Source organism: Benincasa hispida, chromosome 5 (assembly GCF_009727055.1).
Source record: "Benincasa hispida cultivar B227 chromosome 5, ASM972705v1, whole genome shotgun sequence".
NCBI lineage: Eukaryota > Viridiplantae > Streptophyta > Magnoliopsida > Cucurbitales > Cucurbitaceae > Benincasa > Benincasa hispida.
In genome coordinates this window covers 54,854,830-54,880,864 of record NC_052353.1, presented here as the reverse complement: position 1 = coordinate 54,880,864, position 26,035 = coordinate 54,854,830, and the positions used below count along the sequence as shown (strand labels likewise).

General features: G+C 30.7%; 2 protein-coding genes across 4 annotated transcripts; one reads left to right on the top strand and one right to left on the bottom strand.

The window, feature by feature from the left end:
* Window positions 1-620: 620 nt before the first annotated feature.
* Window positions 621-21,407, top strand: LOC120077154 (tetracycline resistance protein, class D-like). Of its 3 annotated transcripts, XM_039031058.1 has the most exons (15): window positions 621-824; window positions 11,407-11,518; window positions 13,834-13,946; window positions 14,030-14,152; window positions 14,780-14,994; window positions 15,117-15,192; window positions 15,900-15,986; window positions 16,064-16,144; window positions 16,460-16,492; window positions 17,170-17,223; window positions 17,306-17,347; window positions 18,111-18,189; window positions 18,272-18,342; window positions 18,431-18,564; window positions 19,642-21,407. In XM_039031058.1, exons 1-14 carry the CDS (start codon window positions 654-656, stop codon window positions 18,518-18,520), a joined length of 1,347 nt encoding a protein of 448 aa, XP_038886986.1. In that variant the 5' UTR covers window positions 621-653; the 3' UTR covers window positions 18,521-18,564; window positions 19,642-21,407. The 3 variants fall into 3 exon arrangements, with proteins under 3 accessions (XP_038886986.1, XP_038886987.1, XP_038886985.1); XM_039031059.1 differs by lacking the exon at window positions 19,642-21,407 and having other exon boundaries at window positions 17,170-17,211; window positions 18,431-18,729; XM_039031057.1 differs by lacking the exon at window positions 19,642-21,407 and having other exon boundaries at window positions 18,431-18,729.
* A 768-nt stretch (window positions 21,408-22,175) lies between these two features.
* Window positions 22,176-24,705, bottom strand: LOC120077156. Its single transcript, XM_039031060.1, has 4 exons — window positions 24,459-24,705; window positions 24,136-24,233; window positions 23,335-23,592; window positions 22,176-22,649 (listed from the first exon to the last, which is right to left on the bottom strand). Exons 1-4 carry the CDS (start codon window positions 24,577-24,579, stop codon window positions 22,476-22,478), a joined length of 651 nt encoding a protein of 216 aa, XP_038886988.1. The 5' UTR covers window positions 24,580-24,705; the 3' UTR covers window positions 22,176-22,475.
* Between the last annotated feature and the right edge of the window lie 1,330 nt (window positions 24,706-26,035).

The following is a 26,035-nucleotide window of genomic DNA, read 5'->3' as shown; positions in this document are numbered from 1 at the left end:
TTAATTAAAAATGTTAGATTTGACAAAAATGTACAGTAAAAATACTAATGATTTTCTTTTTTTAAAATAAAAACATTAGAACACACAATTCGAACCTACAACTTTTTAGAAAAAGTAGAGATACCTACGAATCTCAACCACTAAATCATGCAACTCCATTTACGATCTCTAATCTAGAGAGCAGGACAAATTATTTTATGAGGCTATTATAATGTAGTTGTCATCATGACAATTAATATTGAATTCAAAATATAAATTTAAGATATTTCTCTCTCATAAATTCTAACACATTAGAACAATGTCACCAAATAATCTCTCCATTAAGCCATACATAAAGATTCTACAAGAGGACTGAAATTTAACCTATTAAACGTTTTACCTACCAATTCTTCCAATTCTAAAAAAAGTGAAGAGAGATAAATTACTAAAAAAAAAGAAAGAAGAGACCTTAATTAATATTTTATATATTCTTTTTTTTTCTAAATAGGACAAATTAATTAAGTTTTTGTCTCTTTTCCACTTTGCTCCATTTATTTTTGAGCTGGGCCCACGTTTTTTCTCGATTAAGCCGAAAGCAAGTTATGAATTAAACCCAAAGCATTCATATATATATATATAAGACAGAAGAATAAGAAAGGAAGTTAGAGAGAAAAATGGAGAAATTGTTGAGTAATGGGGTAAGGCATCTGTTTGTGACGGTGTTTCTGTCGACGGCGGCGGCGGTTATGGTGTTGCCAGCGATCACCGACGTCACAATGGCGGCGCTCTGCCCTGGCCGTGATGAGTGCTCTCTCGCCATATACCTCAGTGGCTTCCAACAGGCGGTAACTTTACTTTTTTTTTTTTTTTTTAATCTTTTACTTTTTACTTTTTACTCTTCTTCTCCTTCTTCTTCTTACAACTTTCTCTCTCTCTCTCTCTCTCTTTTATTATTATTATTATTATTATTATTATTTTGTTCAAAGTTTTTGCAACGTTCATGGCATTGTAAACCAATTTTGTTAGGTAATTTTGTGAATTTGAATTTAACTTTTTTTTTTTAAATGTCTCAATTTTACTTGTAGAGTATGTTTGAAGTTAGATTTTGGAGGGATTTAAGAATTATTAAGACTCCATTTGATAATCATTTTTTTTTTTTTTAAATTAAGTCTATTTCCTTATTTTTTTTTTTACAATGATATGCATTGTGCTTAAGTATAATTGTTTAATTCGTAATCAATTTCTAAAAATAAAAACAAATTTTTGAAATCTATTTTTTTCTTTCAAAATTTGACTTGATTTTTTAAACTATTAGTAAAAAGTAATGACTAAAAAAGAAATTTGGAGATGCATAATATTTATATATTTAATTTTTTTTTTTAAAAAAAAATCAAATAATTGTCAAACGAGACCTAATTAACCCAAACAAAATCACTCAAAGTTGTTTGTAAAATCTTTAACATATAGATTTTGAGATTGATTTCTTGAGGGAAAAAAAATATGATGGTTAGCTCCTCACTAACTTTTCAAATTTTTTAATTTATTCTAGTTTTTTTTTATTATTATTATTTAGGAGTTATTAAACAAAAGATCAACTAGTGGTGAACTTACGTGTGATCCATACTTAAGTTGATTAATAACATATTTAAAATCTTTTATATATTTCTTAATTTACGAATTACCGCTTATCATATATATATATTTATATATATAGACACTACTTTTTTTAAGAAAGAAAATAAAACAATAGGTTTGATTAATCTAAGAAATCTAGAGTACAACATAGACTAAATAGAAATAATATATATTTAGAGAGTATCTTGGATAGAAGTAATCAGTTTAGTCACATAATTTATATTTCAAGAATGTGTTTTTTTTTAATTATTGTATTTTAAATTTAATCTAAAAATGTTAAATTATTTATTTACTTGAAATCAATTCAAAATATGCTTTAATCTAAAAACAAAACATGCGTAGAACACGACGTGTCAATTAAAAAGAAAAAAAAAAAAAAAAAGACAATCACATTAAAAGGGATGATGATCAAGACAACTTGATCAACCTTGACTACTCAACCCAACTCGTAAGGATATGATTTAGTTAGTTTTAATTTTGAGTTGAGTTGGATTGAATTTTTTATGATTTTTTCGAGTTAGGTTGGGTTTTGATTACAAATTTTAAAATTCGGGTTGACCTAATCTAAACCTAAATATATATATATATATATATATATATGTATTATAATTTATAAATATTATAACTCATATATATTTTTATGATATTTGTTTGAAGTTTGTAATAGATATCTTAGATTTGATATTTAATATTTAAGTTTTATGAAATTTTAATTATTAATATATGATGCACATAAACTTAAGTATTTTAAGTTAATAAAAATGTAATTAAAAACAGAAAAAATAAATAACCCGACAACCTAATCTGAATTAGAGACTCTATTCGAGTTATTCGGGTAGCCAATCCCTTTTTTTTTCTTCCTTTTAAGTTAAATGAGCTATCCCTTTTAATTTCTTTCTAAAATGAGTTCTAAATTTCAAGCATTTCCCAAGTGGTACATTATTGGACACATGTCCCAAACACATGTGTGGAGCGTGTTCCCGAATGATTTCGTGTCCAATCAACTTCGTGTTGTTTAACTTTTGATAATTTAAAATTTGGAAAATCAGACATTAAATTTAATTTGAATGATTAAAGATAAAGATGTTTATTTGAAATTGATTTTGAACCTCACAAAATTCACTTCCTAACATGTGGAAAATTTTATAGCACTACAATTTTTTTAATACTATCTTTATTTACTTTTTGTCACATCAACATATTTTGAAAAATAGAGTGTGATCTATTTACATTAGTGTAGAGTCCATTAATATTTATGAAATTAAATTTTTAGTATCCCAAATATGCTTGTAGTGGACATGAGTGGAGTTTAAGTGCATATGTTAGGAGTGATGATTTTAAAATAATGATTTTAGAAAAAAAGATATAGGTATAATTGTTTTTTAAATTGATTTTCATACCATCATATTAATGTTTGACTCCAAATTTGTAATATGATTTTCATATATTTAAAAGCGTTAGAGGTATTATATTTAGTTTCATAGTGGATTTTAGAATGATTAAATTACTAAAAATAATATTTTTATTTGTGAAATTATTTAACTAAAAGGAAAAAAAAAAAAGTAATTCTTAAATATAAGGGGCAACTTTAGTATTTCAATAAATGAATGAAATAAAAACAAATTCTTGGGAATCATCCGGTCAACAAACTCACCAAGAGTCAACTCTCAATTAATTATAAAAAAATCAATTTGAAATCACTTTTAGATTTTTGTTTTTCAAATATAAAAACATAAACTAAAATATTTACAAATTGAGTAAAATTTCGTTGTCATTCGCAATAAACTTTGATAGACTATTATCTATGTTTATCTATATTATGGTATAGTAGTCTATCGTAGATAGACTGTGATATTTTACTACTATTTGTAAATATTTTTAATATAATTTTTATGTTTTAAAAACTAATTTTAACATTTGCGAAACATAATGTATTTGAAAAAAGAAAGTGATTTTTGTCAAGTAAGTCAGAAATTACTCTTAAACATATTTCAACTAATTAAGTTGTGGTATATATATATATATATAAATTCTTAAAGTGAAAGATTCTTGAATTTCAACATCAAATAAAATTCCAAATAGAGAAAGAATGCAAGAGAAAGAAACTTTAAAAAGTAGCAAGTAGGCCCACCCACCTTTTATTTTTGTAGCTTTCAATTTTCACTCTCCACCACCGGCCACCTCTAATTGGCTTGAAGTGAAGTTTCGTGATCTTTTATGAGCATTGTGGGGGAAACTTCCCCACTTTTCCAACCTTTCCTGACAAGTGCTCTCCACTTTCATACTTGTGGACTTCGATCAAATTAAGGGGTCCTTTGTTTCGTGGTAATTATAGAAACACATTATTTATGATTTAAAATATCTGACGATTCTGAAAATCTACATTCCTAAAGAAAAAAGAAGAAGAAGAATCAAACGCTTCCCTAAATGTCAAAGATTCGAATATCTATTTTTTTTTTGTTTCCTTAAGTTAATTTGGATTTTTATTTTCATATTTCAAGTGCAACACAAAAAAGATATTATAACATTTATTTAGGCTGACATGACCAAATAGTGATTCTTCATTTTTTTTTTTGGAAAAAAAAATACTTCCAAGTACTTTTAGTCAATATTTTACTAATAAGGGTAAATATCAATTTTATACCCCTAAATTTTAGGTGATATATCAATTTAAACCCTGAACTTTGAGGATTGTATAACTTAAATCTCGAACTAATAATTATATCAATTTAAACCTTGAACTTTTATACATGTATAAATTTAAATCCCACTGCAAGAAAACACTCATTTTTCGACGCTTGAAACCATCGGACAATGGTAAAAAATGCGTTGAAATTTTGGTTGGGATATGCCTGTTGGGAGTACAACTCCCGACGTGGAAACACATATTGTCGAGAGTTTGACACTCCCAATGCATGTATAGACATCGTCGGGAGTGCTTCGAGCTCCCGACGGCTAACACTTCAACGTTTCGTTAGGAGGTAGTTATTTTTTTAACTTTTAATTTTTTTTTAGTTTGATATGAATAACCTACTTAACATTATTAAGTAACTCAAAAATATTCACATAAGAAATAAAACAAACAAACAAAGTTGATAGTATTCTTTATTACACAAAATAGAGAAAAGTTGGCAAAATGGTTTACAAAAGAAATATGTCTTCACAAATACATAGAAGAAAGAACATGAAAACAACGTCTCCAACACAACATCTCCAAACATACGATCTCAAACACAACATCTCCAACAACATTTCCAGCATCATCTTCAAACAGCGTCCTATAAGAAAACAAAAACAATAACGTAAATCCTACATATCCTACAAAACAAAGAAAATCCTACAATCCTACAAAACAAAGAAAATCCTACAATCCTACAAAACAAAAAAATGAGTAACAATCTTACAAAAAGACAATCAACACATTTTCAATACTAAATGTTCTCAACCTGAAACCTCTACAAACACACAAAGACCACAAGTTAAACTCCAAAAGAATAATTAATCTTAACCCATCCCAAACAACATTCAAAATTCATAAATTTTCACAATCAAATAAATGTCATTAGATGAATCTTACAATCTTACAAACGAAGAAAATAAACACGCTTCCAAGAGTACAAAACGAAGAAAATGAACACACTTCCAAGTTGAACTCCAAAACAAGTATAAGTAACCTCAACCCACCCCACACGAGACATTCAAAATTCATAAACTTCCACAAGTAGACAAAAATTTATAAGTTGAACTCCAAAACAAGTATAACCAATCTCAACCCACCCCCACATAACATTCAAATTTCATAAATATCCACAAACACACAATAACTCTAGAAAACATATCAAAATCCAGTTTTTGGCTACCATAACTGCAAGATAGCCAACAATTCATTATCATAAAGCTACTAGTAAGACATAACTACTTTGCTACCATACCTGTAGGATAGCAACATACTAGCCAACTAGATAGTGAAGTAATCATACCTAATTCGATGACCCTTTTCTCTGTGATCGTATTATATCTTCAATCATTTTTTTTTTCATTTCTTCCATTTGTCTTCATGATCCTCTCTCATTTGTTTTTTAACGTCTTCAAGTTCCTTAATCCTCGATTGATATTGTTCGAAATTAGCTTTCAATTTCCTCACCTTCTTACTTTATGAAGGAACAGTGAAGTTCCGCAGCAGAAGTGGGAATTGTTCCCAATTTTAATTTTTACACAAAATCAAAATTTACAAAACGAAAAATAATTATGCATTAACAATTTTACAACATGCTAGGGAGGGAAAAAATAATTAAGGACTTATCCTTGAAGAACAATTTCTTCTTCTTTATGAAATCCTCTTTCCAAAACGGTCGCGAACTATCACGATCAATTTGATCACGAACAACTAATGATAACACCACCAAGCGGAGCCTTTTGTATTCTTTGTAGGGGAAGAGAATGAAGGAACTCTAATTATAGAGGACCTATGAGTGGAAGCGAATGGCCCAAACTCCATTGTGAAAGAACTCATACATTTACAGTCATACTAAACAGATTATGCATTAAGTCATAATTACAACACGCTTTGAATTAAATACAAAGGATGAGAGACTTTACCTTTGAAGAACCCTTCTTCAAGTGTATCCCTCGATCGTTCACCAACTCGTCAAACAACACGAACGCAACGAGCAAGACAAACTCTCTCGAATAGCAACGAGTAAAAACTCGATCCTCAAACAGATCTGGACACTATCACTAAATTACCTTGGTATTCTCGATGTGAGAATCCATGAGTGGTGGACTCTAACTTATTTTGGTTTGAGGAAAGATTTAGAGTGTAGGAGGAGACAATCGAGTAAACGATGACGTTGTCGTGCAGAAGAGGAAAGTCTATCGAATAGATTGGATACTCAATCGTTTAGATGGAAAAGCTATCATTTAGTAAACTTGCATAGACTGGATACTCGCTTGTTTAGATGAGAAATCTATCGTCTAGTAAACTCGATGCTATCGTGTAGTCACTCTATAGTGAATTGGATAACTTGTTGGAACATTAGAAAACTGTTTTCATTTTATCCCTCAATTTTCATAAAACCGTGCAATTACCCACTAAGGGTGATTATGGAGAAAAAGAAATTAATTATCATATAATTAATAAATTATAAATAAATACAATTACTCACTTATCATATTATGTTTATAACCTATAGTCTTAATATTGCATCATATACAATATATAAACCATAGTTCTTTTTCTCTTTTATGGAATGTAATAACTATGAATCTAATTCATAGAAATTATATTTGAATCATATTCAAATATTAGTTCATCCAAACATAACAATAATGTATCAAATACATTATATCAATTATATCATATATAATTGAATTAATTTAATTATATCATATATAATCAAATTCCCTCTTGTTAATTTGAACATTTCATATTAATCCAAAAACTTATTCTCAACTTGAATCCATTGAGTTACCAAGGGGACCTTATGGACCTGTAGCTCGAAACTCCAACAGTACATGAATAACTGACTAAACTCTTTAATCGCATTATCCACCATCTGTTAACTATCGAACACTCCACTAAAGACTGACAGTTGTACTCTTCTCATTACAGATATATTTATGTGTCCATTGGATATAACCAATCAACAGTACGATGACCCTTCACAAATCGCTCGTAAGTACAGCTGGGCCAAATTATCATTTTTTCCCTGTAGTTACATCTAACTCCTTAAGTACCACTGGTTCCTCTAATGAACAATAGATAAATCCCTCTTAGGCCAAAAGAGGGTGTGATGCCATATTGTTCAAAACCCGGAATCAGCCCTTAAGGGAACAATTTATCTACTTACCCCTACTTCAGGGAAGGAGTGAATTTCATCTTGTGTAACTGAGTTTCCAACTCCCTAATCAGACGAATCCCCAAAATGGTAGGCTTATTGAGTTGGCGATCTTGTCATTCTCACCCATGCAAATCAAAGGACCGCCCTTATGGGCAAGAGTTCACAACTCACTCAGGATTAAGGTCATGTTACCTATGGTCATCCTAGTGAAATGAAAGTCTCGATTATGAATGGTGTTATATAACGAGACTAAACATTTCGTAATTCGGTCTTATACAAACTCCTTTGTATAGAATATCGACACTCGCATTTCTAATACATGAATGATCAGGATCAGATCATTTGTAGCACTTTACAACATTTGTAACATCTACTAAGCGGGCCATACTCGTAGTGTCACCATCCCTCCTTATCCTTATACTACAGACCATTTAGGTTATCACTTAAAACACCATCAACTTGTATGTCTCCACATACATGTTTAAGTTACAATGATAACCATAGATCTTAGTTTATTGGTTTATGGTTAATGCAACTAAAATATCAAATATTTTATAGACAATGTGAATAAAATATTGTATATTATAAATCACAAATGTTTATTCATACAAGTATTTACAAACTACAGGATCTTACGAGATTTATAACATCAACCCCAACAGAGAATTCTCAAGAGGTGTGGACTCTGAATATTTTGGAAAGTGATTGAGATTTGATAGAGGAAATTTTTCTTTTTGTAAGGGGAACTTGAGAGAGATCATACATAAAGTGCATCTGTAACCAATCTTCTGTGTAGAAGATGATTACAACAAAACTGTCCACTCATCACGTTTTTCCTAGAGAGAATTAAGGGGAGGAAAATTATTTCTCTCCCTTTAATTTTGAAAATTAAAATTAAAAAAAATTAATTTTAATTTAAATAAATATCATATATATATATATATAAGACATAACCTATAGTTTTTAATATTCTCAATCAATCATGATATTCACTAGATTTAATTATATGAATCTCATTTATATAATTAATCATTAAGCTATAGGACAATAATATAGATGGCAAAATATCGACGGTTGAGAAATATCATATTCAACTAAATGAGACATACAATGAATTAGTCACACAATATAGATGACAGAACAACACGCAAATACCTATGCAAATGAATTACACGGTAAGACAATTTCCCCAAGGAAACCAACTTGCTACTCTGCAAATAACACCTCGTTTTACAAATTAAACATTATGTTATTGGTTCCTCCCCCCACAAGAAAATTCCCTAACATTGTGTCATTGATGCACCCAACTTAGAGAATGAGCTAAATTTAACTATGGTTAAAGTGCGTTTCATTTTTATTTTAAGTTCAAAATCTAAACCATAGCGGCGCCATAACTACTACACCATTCTTCAATTTTTATAACAATCTTCTTTAGTATAAGTTGGGAGGATAGCTTATCTTCCCCTTCTTTCCTTTTATTCTTTTTGCTGAACGTCATTTCTTTAAAAAAAAAATGCTGATAATAATAATTTTTGACACTCTATGAATAAACAAGGAAGAGTAAAATGAACTTTAAATAGATGTATCAACTTTCAAGTCTTTTTTCTTTTTTGGATGGACCATATATCTAAAATGGAAAAGCACGAAGCCTGTTCCTCATAATGTCAATGGCTAAATCAACCAACTCTCATTTAAATGAACACAAGGATTTATTTATTTATTTATTTACAATACTTTTGTTAGTAATAAAAGCTCTAGTAAGAACAACTTTATATTATCAATATATCATAACGAACCGTCAAGGAAAGAAGAGATCAAAGAGGAGATAGAATGCAAAACATCCAAACAGCTTCTAAAGACAACTTGTTTTTGTTTCTATATCTAACTCTAAAGCATGGGATCTCATCAAGTCACCCTCTTTTATCATATGAATCTATGATGAATTAAAGTTGTTGGGAGTAGAATTCAAAATTTTGCATGATTATAGTCTGCATTCCAAAATGAACAAAACTTGTGTAGAACTATATAAAAGGTCTCAATGATATTACCTGGTCCAGATCTGAAAAAACAAGCTCTAAGTTAATCACATAAATATCAGTTTTTGGATTGATTTTTCCATTCACATGAATGATGTCATTATCCTCAAAACAACGCATAACCGAAATAATAATAATGAACTTTTTAATAGCACAAAATTAGGTACTTCTTAGAACACAAGGACACAGATGTACCATTTATATAACAAATCCTGTTCAAGTAAGGTCGTACCACAAAATTAGGTACTAAAAAAATGGAAGACGCACCCAGGTTATTCTTAGAGCTTCCCTAACATTGCTTTGCCTAATTGACATGCATACATATTATATAAACACCTTATCAATGGTTGGTTTGACGTATGAACAAACGATTAAAGGACGAACGACAACGGACGGACGACGACCAAAAATTAGCTGGTTCAATTTGGCGTTTTATATTCTGTTGTGTGCTGGGAAAGCAAATCTGGAGTTGGGGGGTTCGATTTGAGGATTTAAATCAGAACTCCCGACGGGCTATCGTAACCGTCAGGAATTCCTACACAACTCCCGACGAATTAAATAATTTGTCAGGAGTTTGACCTGTCCATATTGGCCTCCGTTCCCAACTCTAGATAGGCATGGTGAGGTGTCAGAGTTATTTTAAACTGCCGACGAGGCACATACCGCGCCAGGAGTTATTAAGTACTCCAGAGGACACCCTTATGTTATTTGGAGATATGCTCTCTCCCGACGACGTATTTTTCCATGGTTATTTTAGACGTCGGGAGAGTCCCTTTTTCTTGTAGTGTCCTGAGCTTTCATAATTGTATCAACTTAAACATTTCATTCATTATGTTTTATTTGAATACACTTATGAAAGTGTAGGATTTAAATTGTTATACTTATGAAAGTTCAGGGTTTAAATTGATATACTTATAAAGAGTTCAAAGTTTAAATTGATAAATTATTAGTTTGAGGGTTAAATTGATATAAATCTCAAAGTTCAGTGTTTAAATTAATACAACTCCAAAAGTTTAAGGTTTAAATTGATACCATTCTTAATTTAGAGTTCAAATTAGGGGGATAAATTAATATTTACCCTACTACTAATCACTTAAAAAATAATCAATAACAAAATACTTACGGTTGAAGTATTTTGCTAAGTTTTAAAGTGAGAATATCCCATCTGTACTTTTTTTTTCAATAATTTAATAGTTGGATAGTAATTGAGATATAGTTTTTTTTAATTAATTAAATAAATAATAATAATTTTTTTTTTTTAAAAAAAAGTTCAGATTACTATATCTAGGTTGTACTGAAAAATCCTGCTTTTGTTATTAACATGCTTATTCTAGAAGCAATACCAAACACACCTTTATCTCGCTAAGTTATGAATCTTTATTTCACATACTTCAAAAGTTTTCTACTTTAGTAGGTCTAGTCATGGTCAGTAGTGCTTTTATTTACTTATTTGCTTTCATTTCATTTAACTAAAAGTTTGTATCACGTTTACTTAGGCTTATAGCTTGAATTAAAATTTAAGTTAGTTGAATTAAGTATAATATAATTTATTAGTTATTTTTAAATCATTATTTAATTTTATAGAAGCATTATTTATTAACCTTATTAGTCTTTTGAAAAGCAAAATTAAAAGATTGAACTTATAATTTAATAAAAATATGGATAACTGTATATGAAAATGATAATATTTAGATTCATTCCAAGATGTATACATCCTTATGTATCCTTTTCATCACTTATATAAAAATAATTAAACTGTTTTATAAAAAAATAAGAAGATATTATCACACGGTAAATTATAGTTGAACGATTAATGAGATATACTATCTAATGAGATGCACGAAAATAAATGTTATAGAAGGATGATTCTATGAAAATTTGTGAAATTAATTAATATTATCGATTGAAATTTGCAGCTATCAGGATTTGGAGCAGTAGTGATAACACCGCTGGTAGGAAATTTGTCGGACAAGTATGGAAGGAAAGCACTGCTGACATTACCCATGACAGTCTCCATTATCCCACTCGGTAATTATATACATATTATTGTTGCAAAATATTTTTTCAATTATCGAACCAAAATTTACCATATAACGTCAAAACCAACATGTCAATACTTATATGGTCGATTTTAAAATTATAAGTTCTCCTATCTAAAATCAACATAATTCAATCGGATATATCTATTTTTTTTTTTTTGTCTAAAATGGTCTTTTTTTTAATTTAATTTTTTATTATTTTTTGTGCGATTGTTTCAAAAAGTAAAAAAGAAATTCGAGATTAAATTAACACTATCTTCTATATGACCTTTGTTTTTAAAAACTATCTAATAAATCATAATTTCCAACTTTATGTTTAATAGATATTTGAATTTTCAAAATTTTAGTATAACATGTATATATGTATTTAATCTATTTGAATGTTTTTTAAAAAAAATCACAAATTTACTAACATAATAAAGCTTAGAATTTTATTAGACATAAAATTTAATTTTTATATCTAATAAATTTAACTTATTAAACATAAAATTAAAACTAAAAAAATTCCTAATATTTATAAATTTGAAACTTTAAGAACCTATTAAAAATTAATATAAATAATGATTTTATTTTTTTAAAAAAATAAAAATAATGAAAATTTGAGGACGAATATAATAATTGTTGTTTGAGATTGTGTTTCGTTACTGTGCTTGCCTTATTCTGTTCCTGGTTAGTGCTGCACTTCCATTTCTATGCACGTTTGCGTCAACTGAATTGCCTCATTATTATTGTTTTTGTTGGTTTCCCTCGAGTTCGGTGGCCCACGTTTCGTGTGCACGCTCCGTACCAAAAATGATTGAGGAAATTATTGTTAAAAACTTCTTAGTAATAATTGCGGTTAGAATATATTTATCTTTGTACATTCTCTTCGATCACAAAATATATATAGTACTAAAAGAGTAATGTTTTGGTACATCTTAAGATACATCAGGAAAATTTACAAATAGAAATATATGATTGAATACTTAGTAGGGTGTACAAAGATGAGTGTCCATCAAGATGCACTCGAGTATTTTTTTTAAAAAAAAAAAAAAAAATTGTGACAATTATGATTGCACACTTAAATGGTATGCACAAAATGTACATCTTAAGATGCACTCAAGTATTTTTCTAAATTAAAAGTAACACATCGGCGTGATACTTGCTTGCTACATAAAATTTGATGTTAATTTAACTTAGAATAATAGATGTAGCAAGATTTTTAGGAGATAAGATGTAGTTGTATGAAGTTATAACGACATTTATAAGAGGGCAAATGTATAGTTTCCCTTTCTTCCTTTCAAAAAGGAAATAAGAAGGTAGAAATGGACCAATTAGATGGAAAGTAATCCCAAGGCTCAAAAAGAGTGAGGGAATAAACTTGCCTTGGCCTTTAAGGTCGAAGTGGACAATTGGCCTAATTGTCTCATATTTTCAATGGTATAGGTTGAATTCCTATTTAACTTTTAAGGTCTTGCACTTGTATGTTTCGAGTTTAGATTGTAGTGAATTGTATTCATCTTAACTTATGTTTCTTTTTAAATTTATATATGATTTAATCAAAGCTCAAAAATCAATCACGCTCCAATCAAAGAAGACGATGATATTTAATATATACATAATTATATGTAATTTTTAGTTTCTCTTACATCTAATGATTTTTAAAATGTCCTTTGGGAAAAATACTTCAAATTAAAATATTTGTTGGAGCACTTTAAAAAGATAACCAACTACATGATTCATCTAAGTAGAGTTTTTAGTATTCTATCTATTCTCACCAAACTTGAAAGTACATATAATTTTACGATTTTTTAAAAAGTATTTTTATTGAATTGAAAACATCTTTTTATACTTTCAATGAAAAATTTAAAATATTTGATTCCTAAAAAATAAAATTTTAATTTTGACCATTCCTAATCTTTTTTTTAAAGTTCAATCATGTCTAACTTTCATTTTTGTATTCAGAAACTATTCCGACCATTTGTTTTGAAATTACTATCATTAAATTTTGATTTTTTTAAAGTTTGGACCAACGAAATTAGATTTGCAATTTTTTTAGATTGTTTTAAAATATAGAAAAATAAATAAAAATATTTATAAATATAGTAAAAATTTTTATTGTCTATCTCTAGACTATTATTTGTGTTTATATGTATCATGATAGTAGTCTATGACAATTTATCCATGAAAATAGAGTTCTTTGTCCTTTAAAAGAATTTTTTTCCCTTTTCTTTTTCTACTTTTATTATTTATTTTATTTAATTAAACGCACTTAGCTTCTGAAAGGCGCATTAATGGCGACTTGATCATTGGCTTGGCGTGCAGCGATATTAGCATACAGCAGGGAGAGAAACTTCTTCTATGCATATTACGCTGTGAGGACTCTCACGGCCATGGTCTCCGAGGGCACGACTGCTTGCCTCGCTCTCGCTTATCTGGTAATTTCTTCACCCATCTCTTCCAATTTCATGCAAGTTTCCGCCAATTTCTCATCAATCTGATCCTCCGATTTCATTCTCAGGCAGATAACACTTCACTGGAAAAACGAGCGTCCGCATTTGGTTTGCTTACTGGAGTATGCTCTGCTGCTTTCGTTTGCGGAACCTTAGCATCTCGCTTCCTTGCAACTGACTATATTTTTCCGGTACTTCTCTTTATTCGCGAAATGAAACTGATCTCTTGTTCTGTTGTTCTGTTTGGAGATTCAATACGTAGTGTTGTGGTTCTTGTATTGCTGTTTATTTCGATCAAATTACTGCTGATTTCTCTCTACAATGAGAACATTTCTCCATGATTGCAACTTTCTACTGATCTCTTGTTCTATAGTTATGTGTCGAGATTTAATTGTAGACTGGTAGTGATATTGTTATTGCTTTATTGTATGTATTTCGACGATATTCCTGTGATCTTCTCTATAATCGATACTATATTGTTTGATAATATAATTAAATTTGTCTTTATGCACTAACTCAAGCTTTTGGGTCAATCGGTAATTTAAGATATATAAATGTGAAGATATATAAATGTGAATGTTACCGATTGTCTATTGATCTCTTATTCTATAGTTATGTTTCGAGATTCAATGGCGGTAATACTGTTATTGTTCTGCCATAAATTTCTAGTAGATTGCTGCCATTTCATCTATAATTGCTACTATATAAATGAGATTGTTCCTCTATGATCTCAACTGTCCAGTGATCTTTTGTTCTATACTTTATGTTTTTAGATTCAATGGTAGTGATGTTATTGTTCTGCTGTGGATTTCAATCAGATTGCTGCAATTTTCTCTGTGGTCGGAACTGTATACATGAGAATCTTTCTCGAGGATTGTTTGCCAGGTGGAAGTGATTTAGTACAGCCAATGTTGAAGGAAGAAGTGCCAGAATTTACTGACCGTGAGGACGATGGCAATGAATTGCCGAGACCGACACCGGCTTTCAGAAAGATGCCGACTCTGAATGATGTTATTACCTTATTCAAGAGCAGGTAAGTGAGAGTTGTCAGCTATATGCTTGAGCATTTTACTGTGAGAACACTTCATTCTTCCTATGACCCTGCAGTAAGCCATTCTATTCAGTAACCATAGGATACAATTTCATTGTTTGTAGTACGCTACTCTCACTAGCCGCAGTTGTTGTATTCTTTACCGGCGTCGGTGAGGGAGGAATGCAAGCCTCGATATTGGTATATAAGTACTTTTCTTCGCTATTGCCTTTATATTTAATGAGATTTGAGGCCTGTAATAGTTGCTTTGAAGTATCTGAAATAAGTATACTAAGAATCGTAAGTCGGCTAATGGAAATTCTACTCAAGTTTGACATACGTAATTGATGACAGATTAATGAAACAGAAACCTGAAGAGATGAAAAATTTAGAGATGAATAATGTCATGAAAATTTTTCATCTCCCAATGCCTCTACAAATCAGGACTTTGTTAGGCTGTTAGAGTGTTTTCTAGTTATTAGATAATATAATATTAAATTTACCTTCCCTTAGAAGCTTAAGTTTTTTAGTCAATTGGTGATTTAAGATAGTATCAGAGCAATGGTCTAGAAAATCCTATATTTAAACCCCTGAAATATAGTATTATATTATATAAATACTAAATTTACCCTTTTCCTCCAGTTTTTTGATCAATCAATAATTTAAGACGACAGAAACATGTTTAGATTACTATTTATTTGAATTCTTTTTATATTTTATTTCCAATTATCACCCGGAAATATTTAAACCCACAATAATCTTTACTCTTACAAATTAGCTATTAATTATTCTTGAAAATAGTTTATAAAACAGAAATATATATATATATATATATATATTATATATATTGTGAGAAAAGGGGAAAACACTGCTTTCTCTCAATTGTTAAAAATTGTATTGCACTGCAGTACTATTTGAAAGCTCGATTTCACTTCGATAAGAACCAGTTCGCAGATTTGATGCTGGTTTCAGGGGCTGCAGGAACCATCTCGCAGGTAGAATCTACGTGTTTTATTAAGAGGCTTCTGCTCTTCCTCTTGTTTTTAATACACTGCTTTATACATATATGCAGCTTGTTTTGATGCCCCTGTTGGCTCCTCTTCTATCAGAAGATAAGTTACTTTCATTAGGCCTTTTGGTCAGCAGCATTGGTGTAAGCACCTCAGACTTGTAACTTAGGGTATGCTTGGTTTAACTTTTCAAGTATTCAATTTTGAAAATAAGTCATTTTAGAAAAAAATTAAAGTATTTAGCAACCACTAGCATTTTTAAAGTGTATTTTTAAACCCTTTTTATCAAAAGAGTTCACATAAAAATGACCTTTTTTAAAAGACATTTTTTTCTCTACTCAATCCAAACAAGCCCTTAGTATTTCATGATCAACTTTTTCCCTTCTTGTCTACTATATAACCAGTGAACCATTTATTCATTTAATCAACATTGCTCACTATAAGTTGATTTATTGCAGATGGTTATTAACAGCATTGCCTGGGCAATTTGGGTAAATCCCTTGCCTTAAAATCCTATGCAGAAACCTGTTTTTGCTTACATTCAAATATCACTTTTTTTTTTTTTTTTTTTTTTTTTTTTTTTTTTTTTTTTTTTTTTACCTTTTCATCCCACTCTAATCACATACAAACGAAGAAAAGAAGTAATTTAAAAAATAAAAAAAGTTCTCCACATGACAAATTATAATTGAACAATTGAATGTACAAAAATAAGTGCAACTTAGGATGCACTTGAATTATTTTTCTTCTTTTCCCCTAGGTCTGAGGTGTAAAATTGAACCTCATCACCGTAAGACCCTAGTTAAGGAACTATTAGGATTGTTAGCATAGTTATTGGAAGGGGCATAGTAGTAATGAGCTAGTAAGTTTGTTAGGCTTTTAGTTATAAATAGAGGGAGTGAGTTGGAAACAAGGAGTGAAGAACTTTGTTGTCTCGTAAGATTATGGTATATCGTAGTTCTTTGTTGTATTGCAATATACATTTCTATATTTTAATATTTTTGTATTCTGTATTATTCTTGAATGTTCTTGTTTGGAGGAATTTGTTAACAATTACATAAAAGAAACATTAAATATTAGCATTGTGTGAGATAATATTTGAGGGGTGATTACCTCCTTTAAAATCCCTTGTTTCCCAATTCTCATGTATTTTTTTTTCTTTCTTCCCCAGGTTCCTTATGTTGTGACTATATTTTCTATTTTCTCTGTTTTCGTAAGTCCAAGTGTAAGTTTTAAATTTATCTCTTCTACTAGTTTGTCCTCGCTGGTGCATGATCATTGCTCATTGGGTTCTCGGATTTATACAGCTACGCAGCCTTGTATCAAAACAAGTCGGTGAACATGAGCAGGTAAATAAAGATATTTTCATAATTTGCTTACTAACGAAGTTTTCATATTCATCAACCATTGAATCATCCATCCCATTTCCTTGTCTATTATAGTTTTAAATTTGGAACCATTTTCCACTCCATTTAAAATTTCTCACATCATGATGTTATGTTTTTGTTAGCCAACCGAGGTCAAATTAACTCGAGGATCATTTTAAAATAATTTTCAAGAGATTTTTATATAGATGATCTATTCCAAACTCCCTAAATGATTAATGATCCGCCCCCACAAATAAATTAAACTTATATCCAAGTGCACTACTATATTTTATATAGAATCACACTAGGGATGATCATATCTATCGTAATCCTAATGCAATAGCCATTATCTATTGTGATCGTATATTTTTCTCACACTTTACTTCACTTTCGCTATGAATTGCAATGGAGTGGAGAAAAATGAAGATTGCGATAGACATGACCATCACGTTAGGACTACGATAGATGTGGTTATCCTAACGCGATACGATATAAAATGCGATAGCTTTGACATAAGCAGAATGTTATATTTCATTTGTTTGTAGGGGGCGAGTAATTAATCATTTAAGAGATAAGAATGGGTCATTCATACAAAAAAAAAACTCTAATATCCAAACTTCAAGACTAAAATATAACTCTTGAAATTCCATAAACTAAGTAATCACCAACCTGAAAGATGAAAAGTGTATTTTGTCCTAATGACTCAACTTATTTACTCCATTGAACTAATAATAACTCATTTCAGGGCAAGGTTCAAGGATGCCTTTCAGGGTTGAGCTCTCTCGCCCAAATTGCCGCTCCCTTAATCTTCAGTCCTCTCACAGGTATGAACTCATTAAATTCTTTTCTTTCGAACACAAGAGATTCGACTTGACAGTTACCTTGTTATTCATTGATGATATCCAGCTTTATTCTTGTCTGACCATCCACCCTTCAAGTTCCCCGGCTTCAGCCTTTTGTGTATTGCCATCACTTCAGTAAGTACCTAAGCTTGTACCAGCTTGGAATCTTCTCCCTATCCATTTATTCACAAATTATACTAAAAATTAAAAAAATGTTATGCAGATGATTGCTTTAGTTCTAAGCCTCATGATGATGGCGTCCCCAAGTAGTTCAAGTCAACGACCCAGTAGCAGCGGTAGCTCAGAAGCCTAGTCGTCAGCTCTGAGAACTTGGTATATATGTCCATAATATATCGGGTAAAAATTCATACCACTAAACTTGGAGGATTGTATGATAATTGAGTCAATTTAAACCTTGAACTTTCGTAAATATATCATTTTACACTCTCCAAATTTCTTTCGATCAAAATCTTGTGCAACTTATAATTTGATTCAATTAAATTCCTGAATTTTTATAAGTCAGTCCGTTTAGAACCTTAATTATAATTACCTTTGAAAATTATCCATGCATTAATTCTCAAACGTGTGTGAACTTCTTCAAATGTCGATTTTACAAAATGAATTATTATAGTAAATGCATAAATGATTCTCAAAGTAAATTTTGACTAGTCTAAATTGATTCATCTATGAAAGTTTAGATCTCGATTGGTAACCATTTTGTTTTTTGTTTTTTAAAATTAAGTCCATTTCATCCACATGATTTATATCTTTAAGTACAATGGTTGAATTCTTAGTCAAATTCCAAAAGCAAAAACAACTTTTTTAAAATAACTTTTTTTTAATTCTGAGAATTTGGCTTGATTTTTTTAAATCATTGATAAAAAGTAGATAACAAAGAAAGAAATTTGAAGGTAGAAATAGTGTGTCTATAGATTTAATTTTTTTTAAAAAAAATGGTCATCAAACGAAATTGTGGGAGTTTAATTGATATAGTTTTAAGTTTCACACAAAGTTTTTAAATGGAACATAAGGAGTGATTTTATAAAGGTCAAAATAACTTGTCATGTTCAAAAATACCTCAATAACACGTATGAATAATTCAAAATCAATTTTCATTGTATTGAAATCGCATTTAAAAGTGTAAAATCATACCCTTAACCAATTTTGAGTGAATAAAGATATGTTTCACAATGGTTTTGAATATGACAAGTGATTCTAATTATTTTTAAATCAGTCTCAAATTTGCAATAAATTGACACTAAATTGATACAAGTCTAAGAATTCAAAGTTTAAATTGATACAACCTCTAAAATTTAGGGGTACATAATTGATATTTTCCATAATATATAAGCTATTGAAGATGAAACCTCCCCTATATAATTGTGCTTACGATTGAGAAAATGGAATCCATTTTGAAGAAGTTTTTTTTTTCAGCCACACATTTCAAGTAGGCAACGGATGTTTGAGAACATGGCCAAATGAGAGAATTGCAGTCTGCAGGCCGAAAAGGATGCAACCGCTTGGGTTTTGCCGGTGTGTTTCAATCTCTAAAAATTTTGCATTTTAGAGCCGTATTTAGACTAAAGATTTTTGGACTTCTACATGGCTAGAGGATGTTAGGCATAGCTTGAATATTCTACTATGTTTTTAACACTTCACTAGAATTGTTAATCCAAGAGTTAAATTAGTGATTCTTTTTCAGACGATGTCCATTTTGCACACCCTTACTATGTGTATTTTTAAAACACTCTTTCAAAATTTAAATTTTGTATCCACTTTTATCTTATGGAAGTAATTATGGCATTCAAATAGCGCGCATATATATAAATTTTATTTTAATTAAAATATTATTTCGTCTTAGTTTCAAAATTTTCAAGTTATTGCATAATAAAACTAAAGCAATAATAATTGTTAGCCTAAATATATCGACTAAATTTTAACTTCCAAAAACTGAATACCAACATAGATCAAATTTCAAAATACAAATTCCAAAGTTAAAAATTGAAAAAAAAAAAAAAAGGAAAAAGGAAAAAGGAAAAAGGAAAAAGGAAAGGTTTATTTTATTTATTTGTTTGTTGTTATTATTATTATTATATTTAAATTGAGAAACGGAAGTTAGAGGCCGAGAAAATAGTCACTAAATTGTGGCGAAGGAGGCCCCGCTACAAAAAATTTACCCACATATGTTATTTGGGATCAAGACTAAGTTTACCAATTCATAATAAAAATTTGTATAATTGTAATGAATTTCATTGATGGATCAATCATAAAGAGTCAATCACGTTTAATTAAAGATTTTGTAAACGTAATTCTCACAATTCATTACAATTATGGGACACAACAAACAACAAACGTAACTAAGTAGACCTTGGATAAATGGGTTTAGATGGTAACTGAGATCTAAGATCTGAAAGTAGATCATCAGTTAATGAAAAAAATAAGAGACACTCAGGCACACTAAGATAAAGATGAAGAAAAGTCAAGGTTCTAAGATTCACCCAAATTACTCTCTAAGCCCGTTGACGAGAAGACACCCCAACCACACATTTTATATCTAACCTTTTTTTTTTTCACTGAAGCCACACAGTCAAGGCTAGTAAAGTGACAATCCATCTGGTTTCTGATGAGCAAAACTTTGCAGGCTAGGCTAAAGTCAGCCTTGCAGCCCAACCACGTGACCCATCTTTACAATGTCACGTGACATTTTTATTTTTTCAATTCTTTCTTCTTCTTCTTCCTTCGTTCATCTCCTTAATTTTTCTTTGTTTCTTTATTCTTCTTTCTTCCAAATCTCAATCTCAATCACCAGCTTTCTTTTTCTTTTTCCTTCTTGTACTATTACTTCCATCACTTTTTTTTCTCCCTATTTTTCTTTGATTCCTTCTTTTTTCTGTTACTCTTTGATTTTCTTTTTCTGTTTTTATCTTTGATCCCAGTCTCAAGCTCCACTCTTATGGCTGCCCCTCTTCTTCACTATAAATTTGCAATTTTTATTGGGGCTTTAGGCTTTTGAAGTATTATCCATTTTCTCAGTCCAACTTAAATCTTTTGGTGTGTATTAAAACCCTAACAACCAAACCATGCTTTTCCATGGATGGAAGAAGACCAAACCCAACCAAATCCTTCGCCTACGTCCGACAAGAGTCCATGCTTTATTAAAATTTGCAAATTAAATAAAAGCAGAAAATGAAGAATAGGAACAAACTTTTAAAAAAGGGTGAAAATTCATGGTGAAGAAAAGGGACGGCATGGAAGTGGAGATTGAGAATGAGATGAAGAAAAAGCAGAAAAAGAAGATCAAAGAGAAATCAAAGAAAGACCAAGAGAAATATGAGATGAAGGAATGGTGAAATCAAAAAAGAAAAGAAAGGTAGAGGTTGAGATTTGGAAGGAAGAAAGAAAAACAAGAGAAAAAATAAAGAAAAAGAAAGAGCAAGGAGGTGAACGAACGACACGACGCTATAAAAATGGGCCACGTGGCTGAACTGCAGAACTGGGTGGAACCCAATCTGCATCTAAGTTTTGCTCGCTTCTAATATTATGGAACATTTATGAAGTTTTATTGACTTTCTTTTAACCACATAAACTAAATTTATAATTTAACCTTTTTTCGTCCCATCTTCTATTTCTTCTAAACATTTCTCGAGGAAAACTGCACCAAATCATCCACTAAACCAAATGATTCATCTCCCCTTAAAAAGTTAAATCTGGCCACAAACATAACTTTTCCAAACCCAGCAAAAGGGCAATCATGTCCATTTATTTCCTAAAATTGTCTGGTCCAATTTTAAAAAAACCTGCCACAATCCTCACCACACAATTCCTAAACTTTGAGATTGACACTTTAAAAAATGTCCAAGAGATGTCCGAACTTTCGATTCTTTTAAGGAACTAAATTTGTAATTTAATCCATTTAAACTCAATAATCATATTCTCTTTTCTTCCACCATATCACACTCACATCCATAGGAGTAAGAATAGGACAGAAAGAAACAACTCTCTCCACTAATAATTACAATTCTTAAATTAATCCAACTTCTACATCATCCTTTTAGTTTTAACTGCAACTAAGCTCCAATAAAGGAAACTAACCAGAAGATGAAGATGCTTTTAAAACTTGTTTTACTGATTGACCTGCAGAATCTATGTATTCAATTTCTATGTCCAAATTGGGTACCTATTTGATATATAGAACAATATACATAACAAATAATTACTCTTGTACTGATGAGCCAGAATGTACATACTCAACAAGCACAGTATTTACCTCATTGTATTGGGAATATATCGTCGCTTCCTCCTTCTTCTATGTCCAGATATTTGAAGTTCACGTCCTCCCATCCATTACTCCCATAGTTAAAACTCGGGTTGACGTAGCATTTCATCTCATGAAATAGGTTCAAGTTGTCCACGAGCTTGTGGTATGCGTTGCATCCACAACACTATAAGAATGAAACAAAATAGTAAGCTGATTAGTTTCCTGTCAATTTGTAAATTGTTTACCCACAAATTTAATTCAGATTATCTACTTAAGCTTGCTTAGCAACACACTTTATAGGACCTAACATGTAACAACTAAAATATAGCTGACAGAATATGTTAGGACACCACCTAACAAGAAAACTTAAAAAACATACAAAGAACTAAAAGATAGTAACAAATTACAACATCAAGAGAAGTTACAATATATGATAGTCATCCAAGTGGACTACTCTCTTCTAGAGTCCCACAATGAAGACTCCTACTAAAATCATTTCTCCCTTGCTCCCAATCTACTCCCTCTAATTATAATAAAAAACCATAATCAACTCCTAGCTAATTACTAATATGGCCTCACTAACAAACAAACAAACAATCCTAATATATCCATAACTAGGGTTCTATCAGCCGATTACATGCAGAAGAGTGAAGACTAATTAGGCTGCTATCATTCCTTTGTGCTGCTCAGATTTTGATTTCTTTGATATTATTTTTTCTCCAAAAGAACATTAAATGAAACCATTTCAGTAGAAACCCGAACAAAAAGAAAAAACAAAAACAGAAACTATATTGCTTCCTTTCGACTCAACTCAAATGGTCAAATATGGACTTCCATCAATTCATTCCATGAATGTTGTGAAATCTCACCTGCACAAACACCGTGCCATCAGTATAAGCATGGGGGTTGATCGCCCGTGTTGTTCGTTGCCCACAAATGTTACAAGTAAAAGCCACAAGCATTCGTCGCCGAGGAGATTTTGTGAAAAGAGACCATGGGAAAGTGGATACATTCTCTGTGCCTGATTTGCCCTCCAGTCCAGCTGGAGCTGGGGGGCCTTCCATGCCAGACCCTGTCGTCCACCCTCTTCCCCTGGCTGCACTAAGCACCACTCCCATTGCAACATCCTAATGCAGAAAGGAAAACAAACAGAAAAATTTTACTGGAAGCTTCAATAAGATTGGATGCCAAACAAAAAGTCCATATATCTAATTTACTACTTAATAATATAGACTACGAATAGCATTTTATTTAACAGAGAACATCATCATTGTGCAAACGGCACTTAGGAAATCGATTTTTGATAATCTTTCATGGCTGTACTGAATATGGATGGTATTCAAGCCAACCAATTGCACCTATATAAAGGTTCATGAAGTCTTTAATTCCACAATCATTATTTTTCTTCTTATAGAAATTTGAATAAACAATTCTCTCTCTCTCTCTCTCTCTCTCTCTCTCTCTATCTCTCTTTTTCTTTTCTTGTTTTTGAGGAAAAAAAAAGTTGGAAACCACGAAATCACAAGTATTTGTACGTATGATACAGGCTATAAACTATATCTCGCGGGAAACTCTACATAGCATGAATTCTGACCATCTCAAATTTGCAGAAACCAAACCAAGAGAGCATTAAATTTAAAAAAAATAATAATAATATAGAGAGAGGATACCTTTGGAAGAGGGGAAAGGGAGAGATGCCGTTTACTGAGAATTGGAAGGTTCCTGATATTCTTCGAATCAGACTCTGAATCAGATTCGTTCTCGTTACCTAAACACACATTCCAAGACTTAAGCAAGCAACTCAAAACAAGAAAGACAAAACAAACAACACAACAAATTGCTTCCAAGAGGAATCAAAATCAAAACGATAAGTAGGATAGTTCAGCTAGCACAAGAAGCAACCGCATCGACAACACACCGACTCCAACGATCCTTAAAAAGATGCAGAGAAATAAAAGAAACAGAAACTGGAAAAGAATTCAGAGATGAATACCTTTGGAGGCGTGCGGAACTTGAAAAGATCTCAGGGGAAGCATCCTGTTGGGAGAAGGTATAGGAAAAGAGGAAGAAGAGGAAACGATCGCAGCAGAAGAAGCGTTGATTAGAGACTCCATAGCCAGGGAAATCGAAATCTCGACCGGAGAGAAGCGATCGCCGGAGTGGCAGTTAAGAATGAGAATCGGAAAGAAGAGGCAGAACAGAGAGGGAAGGAAGAAAATATCGCGGGGAAGGGGAAGTGGGAACGGAGTTTTGAGGACACGAACGACCTTTAGGCCAATGTGGGCTCAATTTTCGGTCTATCCGGCCCATTACTATTCTCGATTATCAAAGGGAATTACAACCAATTGATTAATTAAATATAATTATATAGTAAAATACATTTTCGGTCTTCGAATTTTGAAGTTAAGTCACGTTTACCAAACCATAATGAAAATTGATATAATCGTAATGAAATTTCATTGATTGATCAATCGTAATAAGTTCGAATCACAAACGTAATTTAATTATTTTTTATCGTGTTTATTTATAATCACATATCTGTCACACTGTTGCCACTGTCATTGATTCTAAACGATAATGGTAATAATAAAGATAACTGTAAATGTGATAAATTCATAGTTCTCATACGATTACAGTAACAGTAACAATAACACTATAACAGTAAGTAAATGTAGTAGGTCTCACGTAATTTTCAAATACAATCAAATTGAGCACCCTTCATTCATCAATTAGATCGTACAATTTGATTACATATTTGGAGGGAGATCCCACAATTCATTGAACTAACAACAAATGTAATCAACTATCCTAAACCTTACATCTATTTGATGTATGAAGTTTTAAAAATAACACTATAATCTCTAAAATTTAGAAAATAATTTTAAGTGGTCTTTTGTTAAAGTGACAATAAGTTGATAAACGAAAAAATGATAGGGGCACTCATGAGTTTGACCATTTTCACAAATGACTTTGACAATATTTAACCATTTTATATTGTTGGTGTCTTATGTCCTTTTTTTTTTCTCTTGAAAAAAAAATTGAGTGAGCATATATAGAGAATTTTCTCTCTCCTAACCTCCATTTTTCTTCTCTATCCACACGTATTGTTGCCCAAAATTAAAAAGTACGTATATTCACAAACACTAATTCAATTTCAACCGTAGAAATTTTTTATAGATATTTCGTTGATTTTTTCCTTACATTTTATCCCTTTTTTCTTTTACTTTTTGTAGATGGTAGTGAATTAATATCTTTGTTTTTTTTTCCCAAGAAAAATATGCTTTGTCTTTGATGTTCGATGTTTGAAATTGTTAGATCATATTTACTTTAAAAAAAACGTAATAAATTAATGGTAATCTAAAATAATGAGTCAATTTAAATATATTTGGTGTTATTTACCCGTACTCACATTTAGAACCCAGTCCCCAAATCTGTAATAAGAAAAAAAAGAAAGAAAAAGTACAAACTGATTAACGAGTGAAGGATGCTCAATCCAATTACGCTTATATTATTGACATTACCGTTATGATTACTCTTATTGTTACTATTATAATATAAAAAATATGAACT

Excerpts from the sequence above, each read along its gene's own strand:
- LOC120077154 (XM_039031058.1), top strand. The coding sequence starts at position 654 with ATGGAGAAATTGTTGAGTAATGGGGTAAGGCATCTGTTTGTGACGGTG. Across the intron at positions 825-11,406 it reads TCAGTGGCTTCCAACAGGCG|CTATCAGGATTTGGAGCAGT; the intron begins GTAACTTTACTT and ends TGAAATTTGCAG. Across the intron at positions 16,145-16,459 it reads TTTTGGTCAGCAGCATTGGT|ATGGTTATTAACAGCATTGC; the intron begins GTAAGCACCTCA and ends GATTTATTGCAG.
- LOC120077156 (XM_039031060.1), bottom strand. The coding sequence starts at position 24,579 with ATGGAGTCTCTAATCAACGCTTCTTCTGCTGCGATCGTTTCCTCTTCT. Across the intron at positions 23,593-24,135 it reads CCCTTTCCCCTCTTCCAAAG|GATGTTGCAATGGGAGTGGT; the intron begins GTATCCTCTCTC and ends TTTCTGCATTAG. Across the intron at positions 22,650-23,334 it reads ATGGCACGGTGTTTGTGCAG|TGTTGTGGATGCAACGCATA; the intron begins GTGAGATTTCAC and ends TCATTCTTATAG.